Raw genomic sequence first — 25,863 nt, 5'->3', positions numbered from 1 at the left:
AAGAAGTAGAGGATAAGATCAGTCAGTTTCCATGAGGAGGAGGGCTCTATAAAGTGCTGGCTTAGGGGCCCACTTTTTTTCTTCTTCTTTTGGAGTGAGATTGTGCTGCTCTGCTGTGGCATCCAGCAGTTTTTTGAGATTGAATATGAGAGCTGTGAACAATCTAAATTTATTTGAAAACATATTCATTTTTGGACTACATTATACTATTTAAGCTTTTCTCCCCTCTAGTTTATACTTTTATTTTGGAACCAGGCAGAAGGCAATGTTTACCTTCTGTAGCCATCTTAAAAGACTGGTTTAGAAATGGGGAATAAAAAAAGTAAAACAATATTTTATCAACTTTTATCCATTGTTTTTCCAACAGAAGTTTTTGTTTTTTCCAGTGTGAAACTCCCTGATAAAAATATAATCTAACAAAGCCCCAACTACCATCTTTTCCTCTACAAGTTTTTGTAACATTTTAGGAACTCCTATTTTGCTCTGTGTAATATTAACAAAAGTCAATATTTTTTCACCTTCCATAACCTAAAGCAGCAATAGCTTAAAGATTTAGAAAGGTTTAATCATACTCAGGATTTTTTAGCATCTTCTACCAGATAAATAAGCACTGGTATTTTCCTTTGCAAAGCATCTTGACAGACTTCATTGTAAAAACATATATATTTTAGATTTATTGTACATTGCTAGCTGCCTGTGGATTTTTAGTTTAAACAACGGCCTTTATCTGCGAGTTTTGTGAAAATTTAGTCAAGATCTTTTGGTCAATATTGAAATTGTGGTTGCATAAAACAATCATTCAGTTTGGGGGAAAAAACCATTCCATTGCACTCAAAAATACAAACAGTGAATTTAAAGGTTCTATTTATACTAAACCTCCCCTTAAAATATGAGCCTTGCCATACTAATATTTTGATGATTATTTTAATTTGTTAATTAAAATTGCAAAAACAATTTTTTTTTACCTGCTCAGCAATAAATGAAACGCAATATTTAATGAAACAAGCAAAGTAGTTTGATTTCTGTATTGAAGAAGAATAAAATAAAATGAAAGAAAATTGCACCCAATAATTTTTAATGTGCATTTGCATAAAATGCCCAACCTAATAAATTTACGGCATTTTTGAATTATGATTGAAGGCCGCGCAAAATAATTTTAAGGACTGCAAATGGACCCCCAGGCCACACTTTGGACACCCTTGTTGAGAGTAAGGATTCTAATGAATAGTCTATTTACCTAGATGAATGGATTACAACATTCTCATATTATATGTAAAGAGTAATTAATAAAAAGATTCACTCAAGTTGAATCTGAAGGTTTACTCACTGTGGAAAACAGGAATGGGTCTGAAAACCTTCCCTTAGCTTCTGTTTGTAGTGCCTCAATAACTCACAGATGGTATGATAACATAAAATGTCAACACATAATAAAAATCTACAGAGAACCAGGAAGGTTTCAGGTGAATGCAGTTCAGAAACTAGTTATGAGGTGAGCCACAGTTCTGCAGTTTTAATACTGACTTACTGCATTTGGAATTCAGGAGCAGCACTCCAGGAAAAAAAAATGGGTTGCCATATGTGATAAGATGGCCGAAGCTTCTGCTCTTTGCTGCTTTATGTGCGGATGTCATCGAACCAAATGCTGCCTCAGAGTCTCATGTGAAGCTGCATGAATTTTGTAATAATAAAACACATAATTTGTCAAGACATTAAATAAAAAAATCTATGTTTTTTTATTTAAAAACATAAATAAAAAAAACCCATAATAAATGTTATTCTTTCAACATTTATTATGTTGAAAGAATAAATTTCAGAGGTACATTTTGTCATGTATCTCAGTTTGTATATTATTGTGTCCTGATTCATGTCGAAGTAAAAACAGATGCAGAATATGCAGCACTATGAAAATATTTGCCTGCTTCCAGATTTCTGCTGTTTATGATTATTTTTGACATACCTAAATGCTTCAGATCATCAAAGAAAAATATGTAAGGCAAAGACAACCCAAAATAAAATGAAACAACACACATTCACACATTTATTTTATTTATGAAGGAGAAGATATCAAAATGAGCTGAAAGTAGCTTAAACATAATTCCTCCCTAAACCTAGACGTTTGTATGAAAGTGACAATTAGTCTTTTATAAGACTGCAGAGAAATGTTTACCCATTCCTCTTTTAAGATTTTTTTTTTTATTGGCCACATTGGAGGGTTTTGAACAAAAATGAAGGCTATACAACAGCATCAGATTTAAATCTGGACTTTGACTAGACCACTCCAAGACCTATTTTACATATATATCTTTTTAACTTTAAATTATTTGAAGGTGGACTTAGTGGTGTGCTTCAGATCATTGTCCTGCAGAAATGGTCAGATATTCTCTACCAGGATGTTCTGGTACATAGCAGAGTTCATGGTGTCATCAATAATGACAACCTGTTCAGGTCCCAAAACAGCCCCAGATCATCAAGATGTTATTGGCATTTGAATCACGAACCCTGGTCTTATCTTGTGGAGGTGATGTCTGCAGTCCTTTAGCTGTTGTTTTGCATTGTTCTTTGACTTCCTGAATGAGGTGTTAATTTAGTTGTATGCCACACATGGGAAGGTTCAACATGGTTTTAATTTCATATTTTTCTTCATTGTGTGAATGTAAACATAGATCGGGTGCCCCATTTACAGAGGCTGTTCATTGATACATCAGTCTGGTATTCGATTCCCAGCCCTGAGACGTTTGCTGAATACCTTCCCCCTTCTCTCTGCCCGTTTCTGCTCTAAATATGAAGCTCACTAGTGCCACAAAAACCTTAAAAAATGAGTTTGTTCAAAAGAGGCGTAAAGCTTTCAAAAATAATATCAGTGACCTTATCATTTTTATTTTTTTTTTTACTTTCTTTAGATTAGAACATGCTGCTTTATGAGCTCCTCTGGCTTACTTCATGTTGTCAGACAGGTTCAATTCAACTGATTTCTTAAGCCTGGGTATATCCAGAGTAGAAGCGCAACTGTCCTAAAGATGTGGTGGTTTAGTTATTCTGTGGTTCGACATAGGTCCAGGATGTTTAGTTAGATTTCCCCTACAGAAATGAATTCATATTTTTTTTTTTATAAGTACTTAAGTTATATTTTGTCTGATATGACATTGGTTTGATATGAAACAATTAAATGTTTCAGAATAAATCAATACATGTTTACAACGATGCTAGTAGAGGACAGTGTGTTCATTATGTTTACTTGCCTCATTTAAAGCCATTGACAGAATTTGTATGGGTGTAAACACTGTAACTCTGGGCCACTTTGTTTTTGTGCTCCCTTTCCTTTCAGCATATTCTCAAAATTGTGACAAAGTGCTATAGGAGGCATGTGGCAGCTCTGGTCAGACTTTAAAGGTTTCCATTTGGTAGCCACTGCCTGCATCCAGCATGCTTAAGTCAGGAAGCAGCTGCTGAGAAATCATCATTAAACCCCAGGGCATTCACAGGCGAGCCTCAGCTTTGGTTCAGGGCTATAGGGGACGGAGTACACTTAACTCTGCTGGCTGAGAGAGGCACTCTGTACCCGGGGAATCTGATATGGACACCAGCTTGCCTGCAGAAACGAAAGTGAGATAAATTGTAAACTAGTTAGTCTGTCTTTTGCAGTTCAAGGTAATAGACAGACGTTTATCTCTTAGGAAATGCCTGTAGTCATACATTCTGAAGGCAGAGAGGCAGGTTTTCATCTGGAGGTAGAACCTCAAAAAGATTAAAAAAAGAAGGTGCAGAAAAAAATAAGGCACCATGGGCTGCTTGTGCTAGAATGATTTTGAAATGCTTCGAGAAATGTTATAATGATAAAGGAAATCAAACTTTTCCCACGCATGACTGCAGAATGCTTGAACGCTGTTTTGCGTTTGCAATTGTTTGTTACACTGACAATTAAAAGGAAATTAGGAAATCTATTTTTACTGTTACTAACAATTTAGATATGCAAACACCGTACCAGTCAAACATTTGCATCATGTTAGAAATAGTTCAAATGCCTTCTTTTTTGTTATTACTCAGGCAAAATAATAAATGAGTTTTGTCCTGATGTGACCAGCTTACTTTTTATACTTATGCTTACTATACTTTTTAGGTTGTAATTTCTTCTATTATGACTTTTATTGATACAATGCTTGTGATTATAATTAATATAATGAACCCTATTCAGGAAACCTTTTGCAGGCATTTTAATGAATTAACTGATTGGTGTGTGACACCATTAGTTTTCAATATTTAACATTTTCACAATATTCAAATTTTCTAAGACACATAATTTTGAATTTTCATTATCTGTAAGCAACATCCATCAAAATTTCAAAAAATAAAGGCTTGAAATACTGTATGTCATGATAGAATATGAGTTTCACATTATGAAATGAGTGATAGAAATATTGAACTTAGCATTTTTTGAGACGTATTTGTAAATGTAAACATGAGTTTCCTGTGTCAGCAGCCATAAAGAATGTACACAATTACATTAAATCTGACATCTCCAAAAGGCTGGCAAAGGTTTCCAATCCAGCATGCTTCATGACCAAAGTTAAGAAACTTAAACAGACTATAAAACTTTCACCCTTAATGGTTCCTGTTGAAGTCTGCATGGTGGAGCAGTTGTTGCCTTGCAGTAACAATGCCTTGGGCTTAAATGCTGGCCTGGGGTCTTTCTGCATGAAGTTTCTACATTCTCTTTATGGATTCTGGGGTTTTCTGTCGATATAGAGAGAACTCCGAGGCTATTTTAACTAGATTCTCGAAGTTTCCCCTGAGCAGTAAGTTTCTGTGTACATGGTTGTAGTTATGTGTTTGTGCTTTCTCTGATTTCATCAATAAATGACATTGACACCAGAAATGGCAAGCTTTGAGGCATCTCCTTGCAATAAAACTTCCACACTCAAGAGTGTTGCTGATTACTCAACTTTTAACATCAGCACTCAGGGACTGATTGGTAAAAGACCAGATTTCTCCATTTCTGACCAGCTGGTCACCTGAAAATTGTTTGATTGTGGTCACCAGCCAACCAGCTGTTTGTCTTCCAACAACTCAGGAACAATTATTTAGAAACGGAGACACTGAAAATACTGAAAATAAGCCTAGAATTAGTGAATTTTCCTTCTTTTATATTGCAGAACTTTGAATGTAGCCATAAGAATTTCAATGTGATGTTGAATTTTCATTTCAATTAATTTATCTTTTCTGTTTGGTTGAAAGGTATGACATGCTAAGGAAGCAGGTCCTTCTGCTGGAGGAGGTAGAGGGAGGCGTTGACCAGTTCACACGCAGCTATCGCAGCTTTGGTGTGCAGCGATTGCCCGACAACAGCCTGTTTTTCAAGGAATGGGCTCCTGCTGCTGAGGCCCTTTTTCTTACTGGAGAATTCAGTAAGTAGCATGAGTTTTGTTCTCTTGCCTAACAGATGAACATGTTTTCACTAATTAACACCAGATTATTGAAATTTTGTATTGTTTTCTGTTGTATTAAATATATCCTGAAATGTCATGATAACGTGTCTTTATGGTGATTTAAGTAGAAAACACGAACCTCTAAGCTGATTAAATCTGTAGAAAAAGGTCAGCATAAAGCACTAAGAGGGTGTTGTCTTGTTCAAACAGCCCTCCAGGGTGAAAGAAATGTAGGAAATATTGATTACACAGTATAAACTTGCATATTCAAGACTTTAAATGTGGAGTATTTGTGTTAATATTTTAGTTGCTGGTTATTTCATCATTGGTTAGAAAGTTGTTGAAAGTGTGCAACCACTATGTTTTTAATGAAATCTTTATTTTTCCCAGTTCCTGAACTTGAAAATAATTTTAGGTCAATACTTTTGGATGTTATTTTTTTTCTGGAGTCCGCAGAGAAATGAAAAAATAATTAACAAGCCCGATTAAGCCGTTGCTAACTGTGTGTTGTTAAAACAAAGGAGCTCTTTCAGGACTCAGGTTATTTTTACGGTTCTCATGATTCTCGCCAGAGTGGCGGGAGAGCTCTTTGTCCATTTCCTTTTTTCACAACAAAACATTATAATCTTGAAGCATTGACAGATGGCAGAAGGTGCTACTCAACCAAGACTTTCCCCCATAACCTCGGCAACTTGTGACTGCGTCCTGCGACAGAGCTGTCAAGGCTTCAGCAGAACTCTTTGGTGTGTCACTGCATCGATTGTGCAGAGCTTTGATGGCTCTGGTCATGGTCACAAAGAAAAGCACCCAGAGCCCCATGGTGTGCTGACACACTCAATGGTGTGCTTACACCTGGAGCTGCTTCGAAGTTGCAGTTCTGCATGCGTTACAGAGGCACACACTCATCTGTCCAACTGCTCTTACAGCAAAATGTAGAGGCACTTTTGCAGTGACATACAGATGCGACAAAAAGGAGAGCAGCAAAGCAAAGGCATGAGACTACCATAGGCTATGAGCTGAAAAAAAAAACAAGCATGCACAGATAAGAGACTAGAAAGCAATTGCATAATTAAACCAATAATCTCAAACTCTTTTTGTTTGACAGAAAACCTGCATGGTTTGTAGCTCAGGAAAACTACGCCATTTGATCATCATTTTCCTGGTATGGTTAAATTCCAGTTTTCCAGGCTTGATTCCATGTTCTGGAAGAATAAAAGTATGCTCTAGGAGATGAGAGGAGAAAGTACAAATAGTTATGCCACCAGTGTTCTTGCTAATAAAATATGCAAGACAATTGTTTTAACTCCTAAATCAACATGTTTAAAATTAACAATGACATTTTTTAAAAATGTTCTCAGCAAAAAAAAAATCAATCCATTTGGGACTTTTTACACATTCTAACCAAAGATGACACTATATTTGTGCATCACTCCATAACAAAACACATTATTCTGTTGAAAATACTTCTTTGATGGAGCATCTGCCATATCCATTTTATTTTTTTAAATTTAACAGTTTATCATAAATGATTTTTGACTAATAGGCAATCATTTAAAATTTATTCCTCTTTTTTGTGGAAATTTGAGGATATTTTCCAGAAAATCTGTGATGGCTAACATCCAAAAAGTCCCCAAAAAAACAGAAGTTAAATGTTCAAGATAGTTTTTCTGGAATATTTTTAAAACCACATTGGAAGACCAAGTTCTACCCAGAAGGCAGCAGTACGGTACAACTCTTATCTCTTTGCTACAGTGAAAACGATATTATTAGCATTAGTGGAAATGTTAATACCCTCGGATTGATTCTGTGTGCAAAAGTGGAAATGTATCAATTTGTTTTTTGTTCATTTTGTGCTAGTTAGCTCCGTGTCTGCGCTTTCCTCTCTCTGTATTCCTACACTTCCTTCTCCTTTTTAATTATCTTCCCAGGACCTTGGGCAGCAGCTCAATTCCAACATTCAATTCTGTGAGAGATTACATTTTGACACGGCTCAGTCATATTATTTGATTTCAATTTCATAGCAAATGTGGAAACAGCCCAGCAGCCCTAGTCATGAATATGGTGCAGGTTGGATGCATAATGCACTGTTTTCTTTTTTTTGTTGTTTGTTTTTTTTCCAGTCGAGTTTAGGCTAAGGGAGATAAATAAATAGTGAAAAAATATGACTTCCTACCTGTGAAAAGTGCTGGGGTTGCGCCCCAACACTTCTAGAGCATCTCCTGTGATTCATTTTCTATCCTTGCCTTGTATCCACTCATGAATAGCAAGCAGATATGCGTTGCAGAATGAAAACATCTTAAATTGACGGGCCAGGGTGGTCACTTTATAATAAATGTTTTGTGTTCTGTCAGTCGTAGACAACTGGGGATGTTGTTGCCTTTAAATATAGAATTTACGATGCAGTCTGATCAGTTTTTTTCTTTTTGGATGTAGGGGGCCTCTGCTTTATTCTCTGTTGTAATAGTCACATGACCCAAAGATCAGTAGAGAGATCAAACACAACAGCAAGGGGTTATGTAAGGGCGCTTTTTGTGAGGGAGCAGTGTGAAAATAGATCATAGAAGTCAGAAATAAAAGTGGAACACTGACAGAAATGAACTGTTACTTGTGTTTGCACTTTTCGGTACCTCAATTTTTTTTGTGCTTTTTGAATTTTATTTTCTGGAAGGGCAATGTGATTTGGCCAAATTGTGCATTTTTCTGGAGAATTGTAATTTTTTATGATTTTTTTTTTTTTCCCCCTCTTCATGTCGGGAGTAAATGGAGTGAGTCACACTCAGAATGCATTACTTAGACACACTCCAGTTGCAATTTTTATTTTTTTTTAACTTTTTTTCTTCACAAGAATTTTTCTCATGTATTTTTAATGTACTCATTTCCATTTCTGGGATGGGAAAACCATTGTTGCCACTAATCAGTGTTGGACACAACTAATTAAAAAGTTGGTTGTGCTAACTCCAAAGCGCTATTCATGCAGCATTAGTTCAGTAAATAATAAAGGCATATACCGACATGGTATTTAGCTTTAGCGAAATAAATGGCTTTACTTGGTTTTGGAAAAATGACAAGTAAATTCGAGCTTTAGGATTTATTCGGAAAAGAGGAAGCTGTGCGCAAAATATTTTCAAAAGTGAAAAATTAACTCTGCTATTAGTGCATTGAAGGAGGTGTGCCAACCACAGCAGCTAGTTTTTGGCACTCCCTTACTCATATTAAAATTAACGTTAAAATGTTTTTAGCCTCAAATATTGGATGGTATGGAAAATAAACACCAATTGCATAAATAGGCTCTAAATGAATCTACTTTTTGTGTTTCTCTTCAAAATAATATAAAAAAATATATTTTAATGACTTTTAAATTTGGGATGTTAATATTTGTAGTGCAAAATTTGTTATGCATTGTTGTGATCACAAAGGAAAAGATAGAGATGAGTAATGGAAATGTGGTTTAAACTGAACCATTACTGTCGTCTGAAGAATCACAGCTGTATGTTTCTTAATAAATACAGAGACCTAGCAAGAAAAAGCTGTTACAAGACATGTGCATTTTCTTTCTTTAATCCATTTATCTAACTCCTACATTTTTAGTCATCAGGACCTGATCAACATATTGAAATTTGCAAATAAACTGAATTTAAAATGTTTAAATTCTGTTTGTTTGCCCATAGATGGCTGGGACAAATTCTCTTACCCTTACTCCAAGAAAGAGTTTGGCAAGTGGGAATTGACTATTCCACCCAAGCCTGACAACTCTCCAGCTGTGGATCATCACACCAAGCTGAAGGTAAAGAACAGAACATCTTCATGCTTCTTTTCACGCCCTCAGTGGGTGACGTCTGGCCGTGACGGAGCAGAGAGTTGTCACTTTCAAGCTGTCGTGTGCGGTGTCTTATGAACTGAGGGGAAACCTGGCATGTCGCCATCAACAACATGTCATAATCACAGGGCAGAAGTGAGATTACTATATGTACACAGACTGCACAGCGGAGAGCAGATACACCTGAAGAGCCCCATCTGATGGCTATGATTTCAGCTTCCATCTGCGCACTGTGAGGAATACCTCAGGGCTGTGCTCTCTTTTCTTTTCTTCCTCCCCCTCTTTTCCCCCCCGGTTCAAAATGCACCCCACAGTCCATGTACATGATTAGTTTTAAGCTTCAGTAAATAATTCCTCAGGGTTAAATGCAAAAGATGCACCTCCCCTTATGTATTGTCTCAGCATGCATGAGAAATAACCCAAAAATTGTGATGCCAGACGAGGAGAGGATGGCATCGCTACGGGTTCTCTCCTTGGGAACGGGTCATCGCTGGCACACTCCTGCGCCCTGGACCGCATGCCCAGCTCCCATTGTCTGCAGAGGTCAGTCTAAGGACGATAAGAAGCAGATGGAAATGCTGGCACCTGGCCTTTCCTTGTGCACCCCTGCTGCCGATGAATAGCAGTCTTGCTGTGAGCTCCACTTTGGAATTAGTTCCACAGCTCTCCCTCATGGATGCTAAAGCCTACCTCCGATCACTCTCATGGAGAGCGGTTTGCCCTCCCATCCCCTTTGTTCGAGGCCTAATTTTTCTTCATAAACGGATTTTGTCCCTTTGTGGGGGTTGCTTTGGCATGGAAAATGCAAAAATTCTATTTTAATGCTGGTCAGAGGCAAAAACGCATTTATCAGTGGCATCAATGTCCTATTTATTTCTGGCTTTTAGTGATGTACTTTAGTTTATTTTTTTCTGGATGGGTTATACAACAATTACACAAAGGGAATTCTTATCTGCATCGGTTAAAAATTTTACACATACACTTTGATTAGTTATGAGTTCGTTTTCAACTTGGTAATCTTGACCTTAGTCTCTTGCCGTGCCCATTCCAAGCCTTATTCAACATGTGTTTGAAATCATTTTCTTGATGGAACACTCAAATCAATTCAGTTTATAACCAGAACTATAAACTGCTTAAACACCTGACCATAATGACAAGAAGAATGTTTGGAGGAATCGAGATTTGACTTGTACAACTGTCAAGTATGCTAGCAGTACAGTTATGCTGGTGATGGAGAAGCACCTCCAAATTCCTAAACTTCACTTTGAAGCAACAGTTATGCAACTTGGACATAACTTGGTTTTCCAAAAGGACAATCATGCATTACAACTGGATTTGGAATACACAAGATAAAACATTAAGGCTTTGGAATGGCCCCAACTTTAACTCTATTGAAAAAAGATGGTAGATCAATCTCAATAACAAAATCTACAGCAAGAAACAAACCGATTTTAAATTATCTGGTGTCAAAAGTCCAGCTAGAATTATGCCAGAGGGTTGTTGATGGGTACAAAAAAATGAATAAAACTGCTTTACATAAGAAGGTTTATTCAAAATGTATATAATTCAGCCAGTAGGCATCAGATCGACCCTGTCGGGATCACAGTAAATTTGCAGGGATCTGCAGGCTTATGCACAAATCAAATGTCTTGTCTTAGAAGATGCTTGTTGTATTGTATCATTCTGTAAACCTCTCTCAAAAACAGTGATTTTCATACCGGTGACTGTATACAAACAGCAAATCAGCATCTGAAGTGATAACATAAATATCTTTATGTTTTAGCCTCATTTTACTTCTTGCACACTGGCCAGCTCCAAGTTGTTCTTCTGGCTCAGGCAGTGTTTCAGTTTGCCCAGCAGTCAAAGTTTTCTTTAATGTTCCTAATTCTGGCCAATTTGTACTGCAGGACCAGTACTCTGTCAGGCTTTATGCCAGTCCATTTATCTAACTATCTTTTCCTAATCCTATAAACTATGAAGCATGTCATACTGGGAACCAGGCAGCTAACTCCTAGGTGGCCTGCCCATAATGAAAAAACCCCAGAGGGGAGTCTGGCTACTGGCTCACAGGCAGGTGGCATTGGAGCGGTCATTACTTCACAACAGTGGCCAGATTTACTTGAGTTCTAATGCCCGTTTCTGCAGGGGACAAAATAGGGCGAACACATACTGTGGGTAATACGTCGATTTCTTGGTGGGTTTTTCCCAGCTCCCACACTGCTTTTCTCCTTTATTATTCGACAATGAGAGCAAAGTAACTTGTCAGATTTCCAAAGTGTGTTTATTTTAGCCCCGTCCAAACCCCAATTGCAGGACATAATGGATGAAAGGCAAGGAATAATGATTTAGACATCCTGTTATTTTTTTTGTCGTGTTTTTGTTTTTTTCTAATTTGCTCCCTGGCTCAAATCCCTTCTTGAGATAAGCCAGTAAGTTGCTGTTTTAAAAACCAATCAGAGTTGCCCCATGCAGGAAAATATAATGCAGCATAATCACCACCAAATCCAGGTTCACTTGGTGTTCTGGTCAATACTTTGCAGCTTGTCGCCTTGTTTTCTCTGAGAAAGATACAGAGTTATACATTTTGTGCCGCAGAGCAGGGAGATGGAACAGAAGTGTGTTTTTATGATGAAAGATTTCTAAAAAATGTTTAGTTTATTGGTTGAACAGTCTGCACATTCTCTCTGTGTAATGGAAAGAGACTAATGTCTCAGTTTTATGATGTAAGCATTTCATGGCTGGAAGGCGTAAATAAGTGCAGGCTGTAAAATCACAAACATTTAGAGGAAGATATGCTCAGGAGTCTCAGTGATGGAAGCCTTTGATTACTTTCAAAGATTTTCTCTTCTTATCTGCATTTAAGTGTTTAACTTGGGAAATTTTAAATCTTGCAAATCTTGGGCTCATTTGAACTGTTTTTCATTATCATTCCAGCTCATCAGGCAATGCAAAGTTGCTTTTGTTCTTTAACCATATGCTAACTGACTGTAGTGGCTGTTTTTGTGTCCACTTTCTATCACTCAAGGTGTCCTTGCATTAACATAACACTCATTTATCTTATTTCCCCAGGTGGTAGTTCACACTAAGGATGGTGATCGCATCTACAGGATCTCGCCTTGGGCAAAATATGTGACCAGGGAGGAGAAATCTGTCATCTATGACTGGGTTCACTGGGATCCCCCTCAGCCTTATGTTGTAAGCAAGAATTTTATGAATGGCTAAATTGTTTATTTACTTTGCTAGTTTTATTTTTGTCTTAACTATGTATTTGGCATCTTGTTTTATTTAAATGTTGATGACTAGTGAGTGAATCAAAACATCCAATCCACAATATGAGATGATTCACATTACTTGGTTCACAAGAACGACATGAGAAAGACTTTGGCAATATAATGGGAGAAACCAAGAATCCCTCTTTTCACTTGGAAATGTTTCTCAAATCACAAACTAATCACTACTACTTCTAAAGAAATTAAAAATCAGACAAGGAACTACCAAAATGTAACAAACTTGTAAAGATTTCAAATTCAGTTTCTAAGGCGTTTGGACTTCATTGAACCACAGTCAGATCCATTATCTACAAATATGGAAGTGTAGGACACAGAGAAGAAATAACATTTTACCAAGCCATTTTTAAAGCTCCAGCAACTCTGTAGTGAAAGCCATTAGCCACAGATACTGAAAAGTGGTAAACCTTCTCAGGAGTAACCAGCCTACCAAAATTACCGAAGAGCATGTCAATAATCTTTCCAGGACAAGACAAAAAACAAAACAAAACGGCCCACTGCTACAAAATCCACTTGCATTTGGTATTCATGCCTCAACAGTGAGAAAGAGATGGTGACCGTGGGAGTTTCAAGGAGTTTCAAAGTGATCTACAGTAGACGAGCAAATCCACCTCTGAATGGCAAAATGAAGTTTAAGACCATAATTGTAAAATGTCAAAATCTGTTAATAAGTCTAGCTTTCGTGTCATTTTCTGTGAGACACTCACACTCCTCACCCCCTGAGGGTAAAGGCAAAATTACTTTCTGTCTTTGAACATGGCTGCATTAAAGAGCTTCACAAGCAAGGCCTCTTGCAACATGCCGTCAATGCAGAGGTCGGACACAGAAAGACAGTCACTTCAAATTTCTTTAAAGAAATTTGATGAGGGTTGGATGAGAAAATTATGGGATAGACCAAAGAAATTTCACTTGCACTGAGCTGAAGGATCTGACGGGCTGTCGGTTAAGACACAGCCAGATCCTTAGCCCAAATTAAGGCCCTTGCATGCTGACTGGAGCCCATTAACTACAATATGGCATCTGTGAAAGAAGAACTTGAAGAACAAAAACGGTCACGTCTTCTCCCTGTCCACAACAGGATTCATTTACACTTTGCAAGGGACCACCATACACTGGACATTGAAAGAAAGAAGAAAGTTTTTCTTTGAGAAAAAAGTTTGATCTGGATGGTAATGCAGGCTCTGAACATCACTGGCATGACAAAGAAAAAGTTCCATTCTAGTCAGGAAACTTTTTCCTTCAATGGAACAAAGAAACTTCACAGCATGAGGGGATATCAAACCACAGTTTGGTATGTTGGCTATGTGAAGATGTAAGCAGTAGGCATCCCTCTTATCTTCGAACCTTTGGCTGTATTGTGACGACTGGGATGAAGGATCTCTTCCAGTGAAGTAACATCCTTGTTATAGACCATCTTGCATGTTTTCATCTAATTTAAATCTAGATAAAAACATTCAGGTATGTATAGCGAAGGAGGTTTACTAAAGTAGTTGATTCCCTTAACACTTGCACCAACAATTTCAGCAGTAGGGCTGCTTTCTTCTTAGCCTTTTCTGACACTTTACATCTGGTTTAGGTTTTTCTTTGGGGGCAGCTCTATCGTAAGTCTCAGGTTACATGTTGTCTTTAATAATTTGATTATTCTACATCTTTTTACTTCTATTCTTGTTTCTTCTTTTTGTCTTTTTATGCTCTAACTTTCAACGTTGTTGCATGCTAGCAGGTTGAAATTCTCAAACTTGTAATCAGGAGTGTCTAAAGTGCCTTCTGCCAGAAGAGTAACTGTTTATGGCCATTAAAAGCTAATCTTTAATAATTAATTAGTTGTTTTTCCATTTAATTGTTAAAAGCTTCATTGCTGCTTTGATAGTTTGGTGCCACATCAAAATACATCATTTTGAATGTGTGCATCTGAAACTAGATTGTGATGTGTTTCCCTTTCTCTTGCATTGAATAACATGCTCCTTTATTTTAAATGGACCTTGCATTTTTTGTGGGAGGTTGTTTCTTTATTCTTAAATAGTTTATAGATAAAAATTGATTTTTCAGAGGGTCTCAATGTTTCTCAGTACTACTTGATGTTCTTAGCTCAAGAGTGAACAAGGGAAAAACACTAAGAGGCTATTAGCGTCCACCTTGCTTTCCTTATCATTGGTTATTTGGCACCATTTTAATTAGTTGGGGCCTCTCACTGGTGCTATATTTGTTTTATTTACAAGTGCCTCAATCATGTACTTCAGCTAGAGGGTTCAAGGCCCTGTGGGTAGCTCTCAGGAAATTTTGTCTATATATAAAACAAGCCCTTCTCCTTTTTTATTACAGACTAAGGGAACTATTGGGACAGCACCTCACAAAAGTATTCATACATATTGTTATTTTTCAAAATATAGGGTTTAATATGCTGAGACCAATGCAAAGTAGAGCATAAGCTGAAAACCAGAAGAATTTTTCTGACAATTTGTCTACAGCAAATATACGTATGTCTCTACAAGCTTTGTATGGATTATTATTATTTTGGTAGTCACCACTAGCTAAGAAGTTAGTTGTGCTAACTTTAAAGCACTAATCATAAATATTAGCTTCACTAATGCTACATTGCTGTATTACAGTAATATTTAGTGGAAGCATATCAGTGGATTAGCGAAAGTGTGCTTAGCACTGGTTTTACACAAATAGAAACTCAGATTGAACACCTTCAATAAAGAATATCTGAACACAAATTTTCAAGTTCTGATACACATTCTAAAACTGATCTAGGACTTAAGTCTAACACAAAAATGCTGTGATCTAAACCATTCTTTCAATTATTTTTCTGGGTAAAGTACATTGTTAGTGTTTGTCACATTGAAAAAACTTTGACATTTTGCTCTTGTCTGATCAAAACACTTTTTTCACTTTTGCTGTGTCCCCTATGTGTTGTGGTAAATGTCAAATGAGACTTTCTTTCAATAATTGCTTTCTTTTATTAAGCCCTGACTTGTTATGTGCACAACTAAGGGTTATCTTGTCAACAGATTTCTCCACCTGAGCAGTTCGTCTCTGCAGCTCTTTCACAATTGGAAAGAAATATGTGACTATTCAGTCAATTTATGCTCTAATCCTCCCCATAACTATATCCCTAACCCGTGTGCTTCGTTTCTTGGTCTACATGATGCTATATCTTTGCTAAGCATCTAAAGCCTTAAAGAGTTCACACATACACAGATAAACTTAATTTACCAATTTACTAATCAAATGCCTAATTAGGTGACTTCTGAAAGCAGTTGGTGTTGTGCAATTTTATTTGGGGTATGAGAGTAAAGTGTACTAAAAACATATGCACATCATACTTTTGTAAAATGTATTTTTATGTATGAAGATTGAGATATAATTTTTACCTTCACTTTAGAATTGAGCACTACTTTGTATTGGTCTTTGACATAAAAAGTCAAAATTTCATGGATGTTTGTGGCTGTAACATGACAAAGTTTTAAGTTATTCAAATGTTGTGAATATTTTTGGAAGGCATTTGTAAAGTGATTCATTCCTTGCAAAATGTTTAAGCAAAGATGCATATATCATTTTCATTTATTGTATTTTTTTAAAACTCTGAAACTGTGCTCTGTTATTTTCATCGTTTATCATACTGTTTTTGGCATTTGCAGCACATCCATCCTCGCCCAAAGAAACCCAAGAGCCTGAGAATTTACGAAGCCCATGTTGGCATCGGGTCCCCAGAGCCGAAGATCGCCTCGTACAAAAACTTCACACACAACGTGCTTCCTCGAATAAAAGATTTAGGTAAGACTATTATTTTCCTTCTTAGGTCTCTTATTTATTTTGTTGTCTTCATGTGTCTCAGACTGATCTTAAATTGAGCTAAAAAGCATCACACATTGTCCAGCCAGAGACGAGGTGAATGTAAAACAGTGGTTGTATACCTCCCTTCACATACACAATTTGGACCTAACGATCTGCCAAGAAAACAAAAGAAATTCCCACTTTTTCTTGTTTGTCCTTTTTATATAAATAGCTGAAGGTATTTCTATCAGCACTGGCCCATAACACAGCAGACAAGCTTTACTGCAGTGAGTGCCACTGTTCCTCCAGGAGCAGTATTTCTCTGTGGCAGACCTGTCACATTCCCTGTGCAAAAAGTCACCTAAGCATCCTGTGTACTGACACGACCTAGAGGGATCTCTGGCCATCGGGCAGTGTTTTGTAAAGAGATTTTCCAATCTCAAGTCACAGCAAAACTGATGATTTAAAGGATATACCTGTAAAGACGCTAGCTGAAGCTGGTAAAGGAGCTTCATTATTTGCAGTAAAACATGTATTGTAGACATGAGCTAAAAAGGTCATTCAGCAAGGAAGAAGCCATTGGTTCACCAGCATCAACAATATGAATCAGATAATAGCTTCTAAATGGACTATGTGATAAAGTACCTTAATTCTTGTGTCTGATAAAACTACAGTTGAAGAGTTTAGCTATAATGATTCTTGCTACAATTGAAAGAAGAAGGTGGAAGCCTGCAAGTCTTGACAGCAGTTTCCCAGCTGTGAAGTATAGTGGTGGCAGCATCATGTTGTGTGGATGTTTGGCTGCATGAGTGACTGGTTCACTTCTCAACATAGATGGCATAGTGACCAAATGGTGTTTTGTGGAAATATTGAAGCAATAACTCAAACTATCAGCCAAAAAATTCTGTCTGGTATAATGGACCCAATTGTCCGCAAACTATTGAGAGAAGCTTGTGGAAAAATATCTGAAATGTTTGTCTCAAATCCATATCGTTTCAGAAAACACATAGAAAAACTTTGTGGAAAGTAAAACTAAAAATCTATTGGTCATTATTATGACATTTATCAAATATACATCTTTTTTAAACAGTAGTTTAGCTGTACTTTTTTAATATATTGGGTCTTGTACCTTATTAAACAAACAATTAGTGCATTTATCTAAACCAAACTTTAAATATCAATGGTTAAATTCACCATTGGTATCATTTTGCATTATTTTGTATGTAAGCGTACACCTTCTTGCCGTCGCTTTATTAAAAGGCGCCAATATGACTGGTGCAGCACACCAGGAGACTTGTGATAAATGCTGTTTTCCTGCTTGTGTCATCTTGTTTAGCGGGTAAAGAAACTGCCAGATTAAATGCTGTCAAAGAATCCTCCTGCAACAGCTCAGGGATTTTGCACAATAGGATTCACTAGGAGGCTAAATTTCATCGTTTCCAGTGATGGCTGACTCTGTCTGCCATTTCATTTTCTTGACTGAAGAGAGTGTACATATATAAATATAAAAAAGAGAAACTTCCTCTCACCCCAGTGCTTTGTCACACTCCTTCAGAGGTAAAGTTTTCTCTCTTTCTCCCTTTGCCTGAAAAGATATATATAAATAAATGTGCTCCAGACAACAATGAAAAACCTTGGGGCCTCCCACTGGAGTGCTCAGCGGCACTTTAGAAGCCTGTTGTTCTCTTATTCATAGACAGTTTTTCTAGGTCTTTTTGAAATGTCGTACATGACCTCCTAACTCTAATAGTCGGTGTTTCCCTTTTGCCTGAGCTTGTACAAAGGTGTTAGAGCTGGTGTCAAAGAGGAAATGCCTGGAGCTCATTAGTACACTTCGACTGGCACAGGTCACATAGAATCAGGGTTTTGAAGAAGGAAAAGAAACTATAGGTTTCAGATGCCCTCCTGTGCTAAATTATTGCAGCTAAGTGCATCCGAACAAAATGGAATCTGTCATACAGTACTCAAGACACTTTCATACTAGCTTTGCAGTGCTTTCTTTTTGCCGCATGGCCAATTTATTGCATGCTTGTTTTGGGAACGATTCAAGCAGCAGGCACCTGTTAAATGAATCATAAGAAAGGAGGCGCTGACAGGAATGAGACTCCCCACCATCTTGAACCGTCCAAATAGACATGATGTAATGCTCTTAGTAACAAAAAAGCACCACGATATTAAGCAACACTTCCTTTCTGTCTAAACGTATTCAACTCTTATTTTATCGCCACACACAATTTAGTAGTTTTACCCACAATCCCATCTGGATCCAATTTTGCATACAGTGCTTTGCAAAATTATTTAATCCCCTGTGATTTCTTTTTCTCCATATTTTTTATGTGGCAACCAGAAACAAGTTTGTAGCAACATCATGCTGGAGAGATGCTTTATTGAGGCAGTACTGATAGACGTAATACTCATGAATTCAGGCAGAGCTTTGATGAAATAACAATTTAAAGTGCTAATTGATGTCAATATTTCACATTTAAAGTTAGAACTTATGTATGCATTTTATCAATATAGTATAACTTTGAAGCACGGCTGCCTCAAAAAAGAAACGTTGAAATATAATCACAAAATCATGAACTCACACAGCCTCTGCAGCATGAACTGAGTTTGACCTGATTTTAAACTTTCTCTGAACTGCTGGAGGGGAAGCTGTGTAAAGCAGAAAGCACCATCATATCGTCCTTTAAAAAGGGAGATGCAGAGATTTTGCGCTGTTACTGACGAAACAAGCTCGCCTCTGTTTCAAGACCAGAAATATAACAGTATTGGTTTACTGATCCAAAATTTTTATGAGGACAAAAGTGATTAACAAACCTGTGTGGGAAAATCTAATGAAGCTATAATTGGCTGTATCAGATGGAAAACTCTGTTTTCATCAGGAAGTCATTGCCATTTGCTTGTCGCATGTAGGGAGGGAAATTTTTTTTTTATTTACATTTCGCTTAGTCAACCACTGAAGTGTATTGCTGTGACGTAAGAAACGTTTTTGAACACTGTCGTGTTATAACATAATTATGCTGTACAAACTTGATAATATATTGTGTAAGCATAATATAATGTATAAACGTGATAATTCTATTGTATAAACATAATATCATTCAGATGGTGGCGGTAGTGTGCTTTTAGTGCATACATAATGAAGGTTAGTAGAACAGCTAATTTACATGAAATAGTCAAGGTTTACCTCATGCTTAGTCTAAGACATGGAGATATACTGATGTGGCTGCACATTGTTAATGAAATCAATATTAGCATGCGCACTCTGAGAAGGACTCAGTGGAAGTGCAGAGACGAAAAAATCTGTTACATCCTCTGAATGTGGCGGCCTGGCTAAGATTTTTATCAAACAAAGATGATTTTCTCAGACATCTGAAGGCAAAGAAAATCACACCTCTAATGGATTCTTTCCACCAGTACAATTACTCCAAACATGCAGTTTGAGGACTTTTGAAATGGCCTAGTCAAAGTCCAGACCTGTAACTTATTATGAATTGGTGGCTAGACTTAGAAATGCATATCCTCACAATGTCCATCCAATTAGACTGATTTGGAACTATTTACAGTCCTGCTTATGTGAGACCATTATTAGCTTCAGTAATTATATTTTCATTTATTGAACTGTTATTAAGTTACTGTCAGACAGCCAAAACATGTCATGGTGATAAGTTATTACATTATTGACTTTATTACATTTAAAATGGACGAAATTTTTGCGGTAGTTAGTATGTTTTTGACCTTGATCAAATTATTGGTTGCTACTTGGTTTTACTTAGACGGGCTGAATACAAATACATGTCACAACTCTGACGTTGTTAAAATAAAAATAAAAAAAACAGTTGTAGATCATATAAAATAAAAAATAAATAAATGCCCCAATCTAAAAACATATGAAGCCTCACAGACACAGATTCTGTCAGATTTTTTTTCGCAGAATCCTCCTGTCATTAGCTGCATTTAATCCTATAAATTTATGTTAACATCCCTGTCGATTATGAAGAAAAACTTTTCTATAGCATGATGCTGCCAACACTATGTTGGTTCATTATGTTGTACAGTGTTGGTTTCCAACTGCACATGTCATACTGCATGTAAACAATGTGTCATGTAGATCATTAACTTCAATTTACAACTGTGAACGATACTGTTAATTGGTGACATAAAGTTTTGGTAAATTATCTTTATATTATCTTTGTAAGTTCAGAAAATGTGAAAAAAGTTCAAGTGGAATGAATACTTGTGCAAGGCAATGCAAATTCTAAAAAAGTTAGTTAATGCTTTTTTTTAATCTCAATTTCTTCTTCATTCAGGTTACAATTGCATTCAGTTAATGGCGATCATGGAACATGCCTACTACGCAAGTTTTGGATATCAGATTACAAGTTTCTTTGCTGCTTCCAGGTACAGTTTCGTTTTAATAAATGCTTTTAAATGGAATTGTTTCAAGTTATATTTTGGATTGTCTGCGTTGTTTAAACAGCAATAGATGTAATATGTATTGGGTTATTGTTTGGAAACAGGATTATATGATCATGCATAGAGCAGAAGCTCATCCATATGCACATTTCATATCCTTCTGCAGACAGTATTTGTGCATTAATTCAGAAATTACCATGCTGAACCACACTCCCCTGTCATGTACTGACCATAAACTGAAATAAAGTAAAAAAAAAAAAAAATACAGTGAGATGAATCCTCTGAGCCACATTTGTTCAGCTTCCAGTATAGAGATTCATGACCTGCTTCAGTAACCACAGGTGTTAACAAATCAGCCGGGAGTGAACTATGAGGGATTAGAACTCAAAGGCGTATTTGTCGCAGAGTTTCCCTATTTATTCAGTTTTATCCACTCCATATAGTATCTATAACTGCACTCTGTTGTAAACAGAGTGAGCCGCTTCAGCACAGTCACCTCAAATCAAGGTTAGGCAGTCTGGCACCATCAATAATCTCTCTGTAAACACGTTTGCTGTTAATCCATACAGTGGAGGGATTCATAGATAAAGATAGACCAGAGTCTTTATCGTCTTTCAGAGATGCTTATTCCTTCTGTTTATACTGCATCATTCAGAGTAGTGTATATATTGCATTTTCACCCTTTGATTGTCTGATAGTCAAATTTAAAACCTTAGAATATGTGTACTAAGATAAGGGGTTGAATTTGAGAGAATGCTATAGATCTATCTTTCAGGTTCATGCAAAGAGTGTGTATAATGTGTTTCTAGTTTAAGCAGAAATCATCACAGAAAATTATATAAATGTATTTGAAAACATTTTGCAGATGAGTAAAATAAAATGTGTAGGTAGGCCTGAATGTTTGCAGATGACTGTTTAGTTGTTTTTTTTTTTTTTTTTTACTAGTGTAGCTACACTTCCATTCATAGCACTCAAAGTTTTCAGCAACATACAACTCAGTACCACATTAGTACTCCATCTGCTGTGTTAGTACTACCTTTGACTCCAAGTCTTTTTTGAAGTATGTCTTTAAAGCTTTGCAAATGTAGAGTGATTTTTTTTTTGTATATTTTTACTAAAATCACTCAAGCTCAGTCAAATTAGCATGAAGTGCTATAAACATCCATTTTAATCCACCTGATCTGTAATACAGGAAATAATGGTTGTGATGTGTCTTATGTTCCTCCTTTAGACACTGACTGACTAGTGATTTGATGGAGTTTAGGTCAGCTCTATTTAAAAAAAATAAAACCTAATTTAAATATTTTAATTTATTCAATCTGTGTCTGTCTTTTGTCCTCGTAGTCGCTATGGTACCCCAGATGAGCTGAAAGAGATGGTTGATGTTGCTCATTCAATGGGCATTGTGGTGCTGCTGGATGTTGTCCACAGTCATGCATCCAAGAACACGGAGGATGGCCTTAATGCCTTTGACGGGTCCGACTCCTGCTTCTTCCACTCACCGCCGAGAGGGGAACACACTCTGTGGGACAGCCGCCTCTTTAACTACGCCAGGTATTTCACTCCACAGCACCAGTAACTAATTCATCTTTATTACCAAATCATTCTCATTAAAATCAGTGCCAATTCCTTAATAGAATTACTAAATATAATTTTATTCATAATTGAAAAGTATAAATACCTATTATTAATTAAAATTATGCATAATATAAAGTAACAATTTTGATGTGGTGATGATAACACAGCTGACTAAATCTCAAATTACACCGGCAGCAACACATTTATATATGAATGGGGAGTGGGAGTAAATATGTTTTCTTTTTGAAAAGTTTCTTCTCTTCGAGTTAAACTTTTTAACTCTTGTTTACTTTTTATATTATGATACAGTATCATTATATAAAACATGAACTGGATGACTCAGACAATATTTGTGTTTATGTGGATCCATATATTTTCTTTGTTCCTTCTTTTGCATAGGAAGGGGTATAATATGTTTTTTCCTTCTATCCATATGACTCAAATTAAAGCAGTAAACTAAATCTAAGTCTTTAATATTTGCTGTATAACTGGACTAGATGCTTGAATTAGGAAACACTGCAGTCATTTGTTGTAAATAAATGTAAATCATACATATAATGTTTTCTTTCACATGCTGTGATCAATTCCCTTTAATATAATTGCACATCAGGCTTGAATATGTCCTTATCGTATCTCTCATGAGACCAGACATTAAACAATTGTTTTGGTGTTGACACGCATTCATTTTTGTTTGAACTGAAATACTAGCACAACTTTTATATTAATAATTTCCTCAACTAAAACCTTGCAGATAAAGCTTTGGCGAAATGTTACTGTCCTACATTTTTAAAGAGATGAGTGGGGTAACAGTAACAATATTACTTACAAATAGCAGCAATCCAGCCTGACAAAGGCTGTTTGAGGGCCATTGTATCCCAAATTTTCAGCCTCCTTTCACAGTGTAGAGGCACTTTGCTGCCTGACCAAAACACTGCATTTGTTTGCATTTGTTCTTTTTTTTTTTTCTTTCAAATAAAACCCAACTGAAATTTAAAGAGAGACTAGGCTTCTCTTTCTGGGTGCTTTTTAGCTGCTTATAACCACATTCAACCTTGTGTATAGAATGATTATGATGTAGCTCTTAAGGTATTTCATAGCAGCTTATAAAATTAGGGCATGGCCAGTTTTAAGGTCAGCATATAAAGACGCTGACTTGCAGAATATTATGTGTACTATTACAGTAGTTCCACTAATTAGTGGAGTTATGTTGTGATTACAATGTCTTGTTTAAACCTTCTTTTTTAAACAGTCTGGTACCCACATTTCCTCTGAGATAAGCTTTTTTGCAACATAAGTGAATCTTACAAAAATGAACATTTTAACATTAAAACAGTAAAACCACTCATTATATTATGGCTGTCCCAATAAAGATTTTTGGTGTCGTCCAAATTTACTAAAATGCGGTTTCTTAGACTGATACTTCAGTGCTATGACTGATGATTCTGAATTTTAAAGAATACAGCGCAATTAACATAGAAAATTTTCCATCTTTGTTACATTACTGATTATCATTATGAATGTGCCTAAAATGCCAAGACGGGACACAGGGGAAAAAAACCCTTCGTGAGTGTGTCCTACTTAGCTCACTCACTAATTACATTCCAGATGCAACAGTTTCAGTTTCTCTAGACACTGACAGATATTTTGTCCAAACTGGGGTTTCTGCAGGGGAAACTTGCTTTTCTAAAAATATATCTGATTCATCACACACACTAACTGGCATCTTGGTCCTGCTGATGTTGATTTAATTCAGAGCAGTTTGATATGGTCGTAGGCCTCTGGCATGTTTTGATGTAACTGTTCCATCATTCAGCTCATACATTTTTTTAAATATTGTTTCAGTAAATCCTTGCAAAGACAGCGCCTTGCTTTTATTGTCTTAAAATTGAATGAGTACCTTACAGCTGCTCTCTGTGCATCTCCCACGTACACTGACAGCTCTCGGAGCGTTGTGCACAAAGAGGTCGCATGAGACACCTGAAATCTGCAGCATCCAATACAATCTCTCTTTCAATGTGCACAGAAGTCTGATTGAATTCATAATTATGAACAACCATGCCAAAAAAAAAATCGAATTTCAGCAAAAGATCAGAATTGAGCATTAACACCTGCTGTATGAACTCAGCTTCAATGCAATATTAAGGCAAGGAAACAGCCTTTGGATTGCTGCATTTTTGACTCCTCATTTATGTTCTTGCTGGGGGAGATTAAGAGCAGCATCCTAATGTTACCCATCACATTCAGCTCAGGAGGGATATTTAAAAAACTGCCCTGGTTACATCAGATGTATAAATGAGTGCACTGGTTTTCTGTGGTTCATGATGTAAAATGAACATGAGCAATATTTAAACAGGCTGATAAATGAGGCCAAATGGGAGCTGACATACCACTCAGACTGTCTGATGCAGAATGATATGTTGAAGGTCAGAAGCATGATATGATCACAGAGATGGCACGTTGCAACACACAGCAACATGCTCATGAAATCCGGCCAGCTGTCTATCTGACAGACACAATTCACAAAATAGGATGTTAAGGGGGAATTTTCCGGTTATTTTGATTGTTACCTCTTAAACCCCTGACATGTCAGGTGTTGATTTTAATCTACCATGAAAAATCACTTCTTATACCAAATTGGCAAAATTGAACTTGTCAAGAAATGATATTTCATGAATTGTTTTCTACCTCTTCCAAAATCCAGTGTACAGGCTACATTGGTGGGTGCTGTTGTTGTCGACCCCATTAATTAGACGCTTCTCTTGCTTTTGCACCCAGAAAATAATCCCAGTGCACATTTGGGAGGAACAGGCACTATTGAGTCTATCAAATGCCTTTTTGAACTCACTTTTTAATAAGTGTGTGTCACTGTGCAGCAGTTTCCAATACATTATGCAATGCTTAGTGTCAGCCGTGTGGGCTATAATAAGAGAACAAGGTTCTCCTTTCATTAGTTATTGAACCATCCTCATATCAGAAGCCCTCATTAGACAGGGTGCAGACATATGCTGCGACTAGGAGGCATATGAGGAGTCATTTGTAAAAACCCAAAGGACCACTGCAATGTCATAACCAGTTCATTTGTCTTCTTTACTTGTCAGAGGATGTTTGGACATGTCGTTTGTGTCAAGCATTCTGTAACTCACTTTAGAGGGAAATGAACCTCAGAGGCAAACTGTGAACTCAGCATGAAACAGTGTGTTTTTAATCAAACATCCTTTCTATGAGCCACAGCACTCTGACCATGATGTTCTTATTAGGATGACAGAGGCTGACTGATGCAGATTGTCGCCCTTATATCCCTTTTTGCTGTTTGTTTTACTCTTGCCTTTGCTGCTGCATTTTCATCCAGACAACACCTTCTTTTTTTTTTTTTTTTGTTCTAGTCTGCGTTCCACTTTAGCTTTTCCTCATAAAACATTCAACACAGTCCTGGGAAAATGCTGTTTAGATAGATGCCTGCCATCCAATTTGTTAACTTGCGTTGCCTCTGAGTCAAATGCATCGACATTCAGCGTTATAAATGTCTCGCTTTGCAGGCATTGGTTCCAGGCGAGAGAAA

General features: G+C 36.7%; 1 protein-coding gene across 1 annotated transcript in view; it reads left to right on the top strand.

The window, feature by feature from the left end:
* The window catches only part of gbe1b (glucan (1,4-alpha-), branching enzyme 1b), a 115,233-nt gene that overhangs the window by 8,828 nt on the left and 80,542 nt on the right, over positions 1–25,863 (top strand). The window contains exons 2-7 of the mRNA XM_032545406.1: positions 5,233–5,402; positions 9,092–9,207; positions 12,310–12,435; positions 16,172–16,307; positions 20,621–20,711; positions 22,071–22,280. Of these exons, the coding sequence (XP_032401297.1) occupies positions 5,233–5,402; positions 9,092–9,207; positions 12,310–12,435; positions 16,172–16,307; positions 20,621–20,711; positions 22,071–22,280 (849 nt within the window). The remainder of the gene's footprint in view (positions 1–5,232; positions 5,403–9,091; positions 9,208–12,309; positions 12,436–16,171; positions 16,308–20,620; positions 20,712–22,070; positions 22,281–25,863) is intronic.

The sequence above is a fragment of the Xiphophorus hellerii genome, chromosome 18 (assembly GCF_003331165.1).
Source record: "Xiphophorus hellerii strain 12219 chromosome 18, Xiphophorus_hellerii-4.1, whole genome shotgun sequence".
Lineage (NCBI taxonomy): Eukaryota > Metazoa > Chordata > Actinopteri > Cyprinodontiformes > Poeciliidae > Xiphophorus > Xiphophorus hellerii.
Note: the sequence above shows the minus strand (reverse complement) of the source record. Positions and strands in the feature narration are given on the sequence as shown.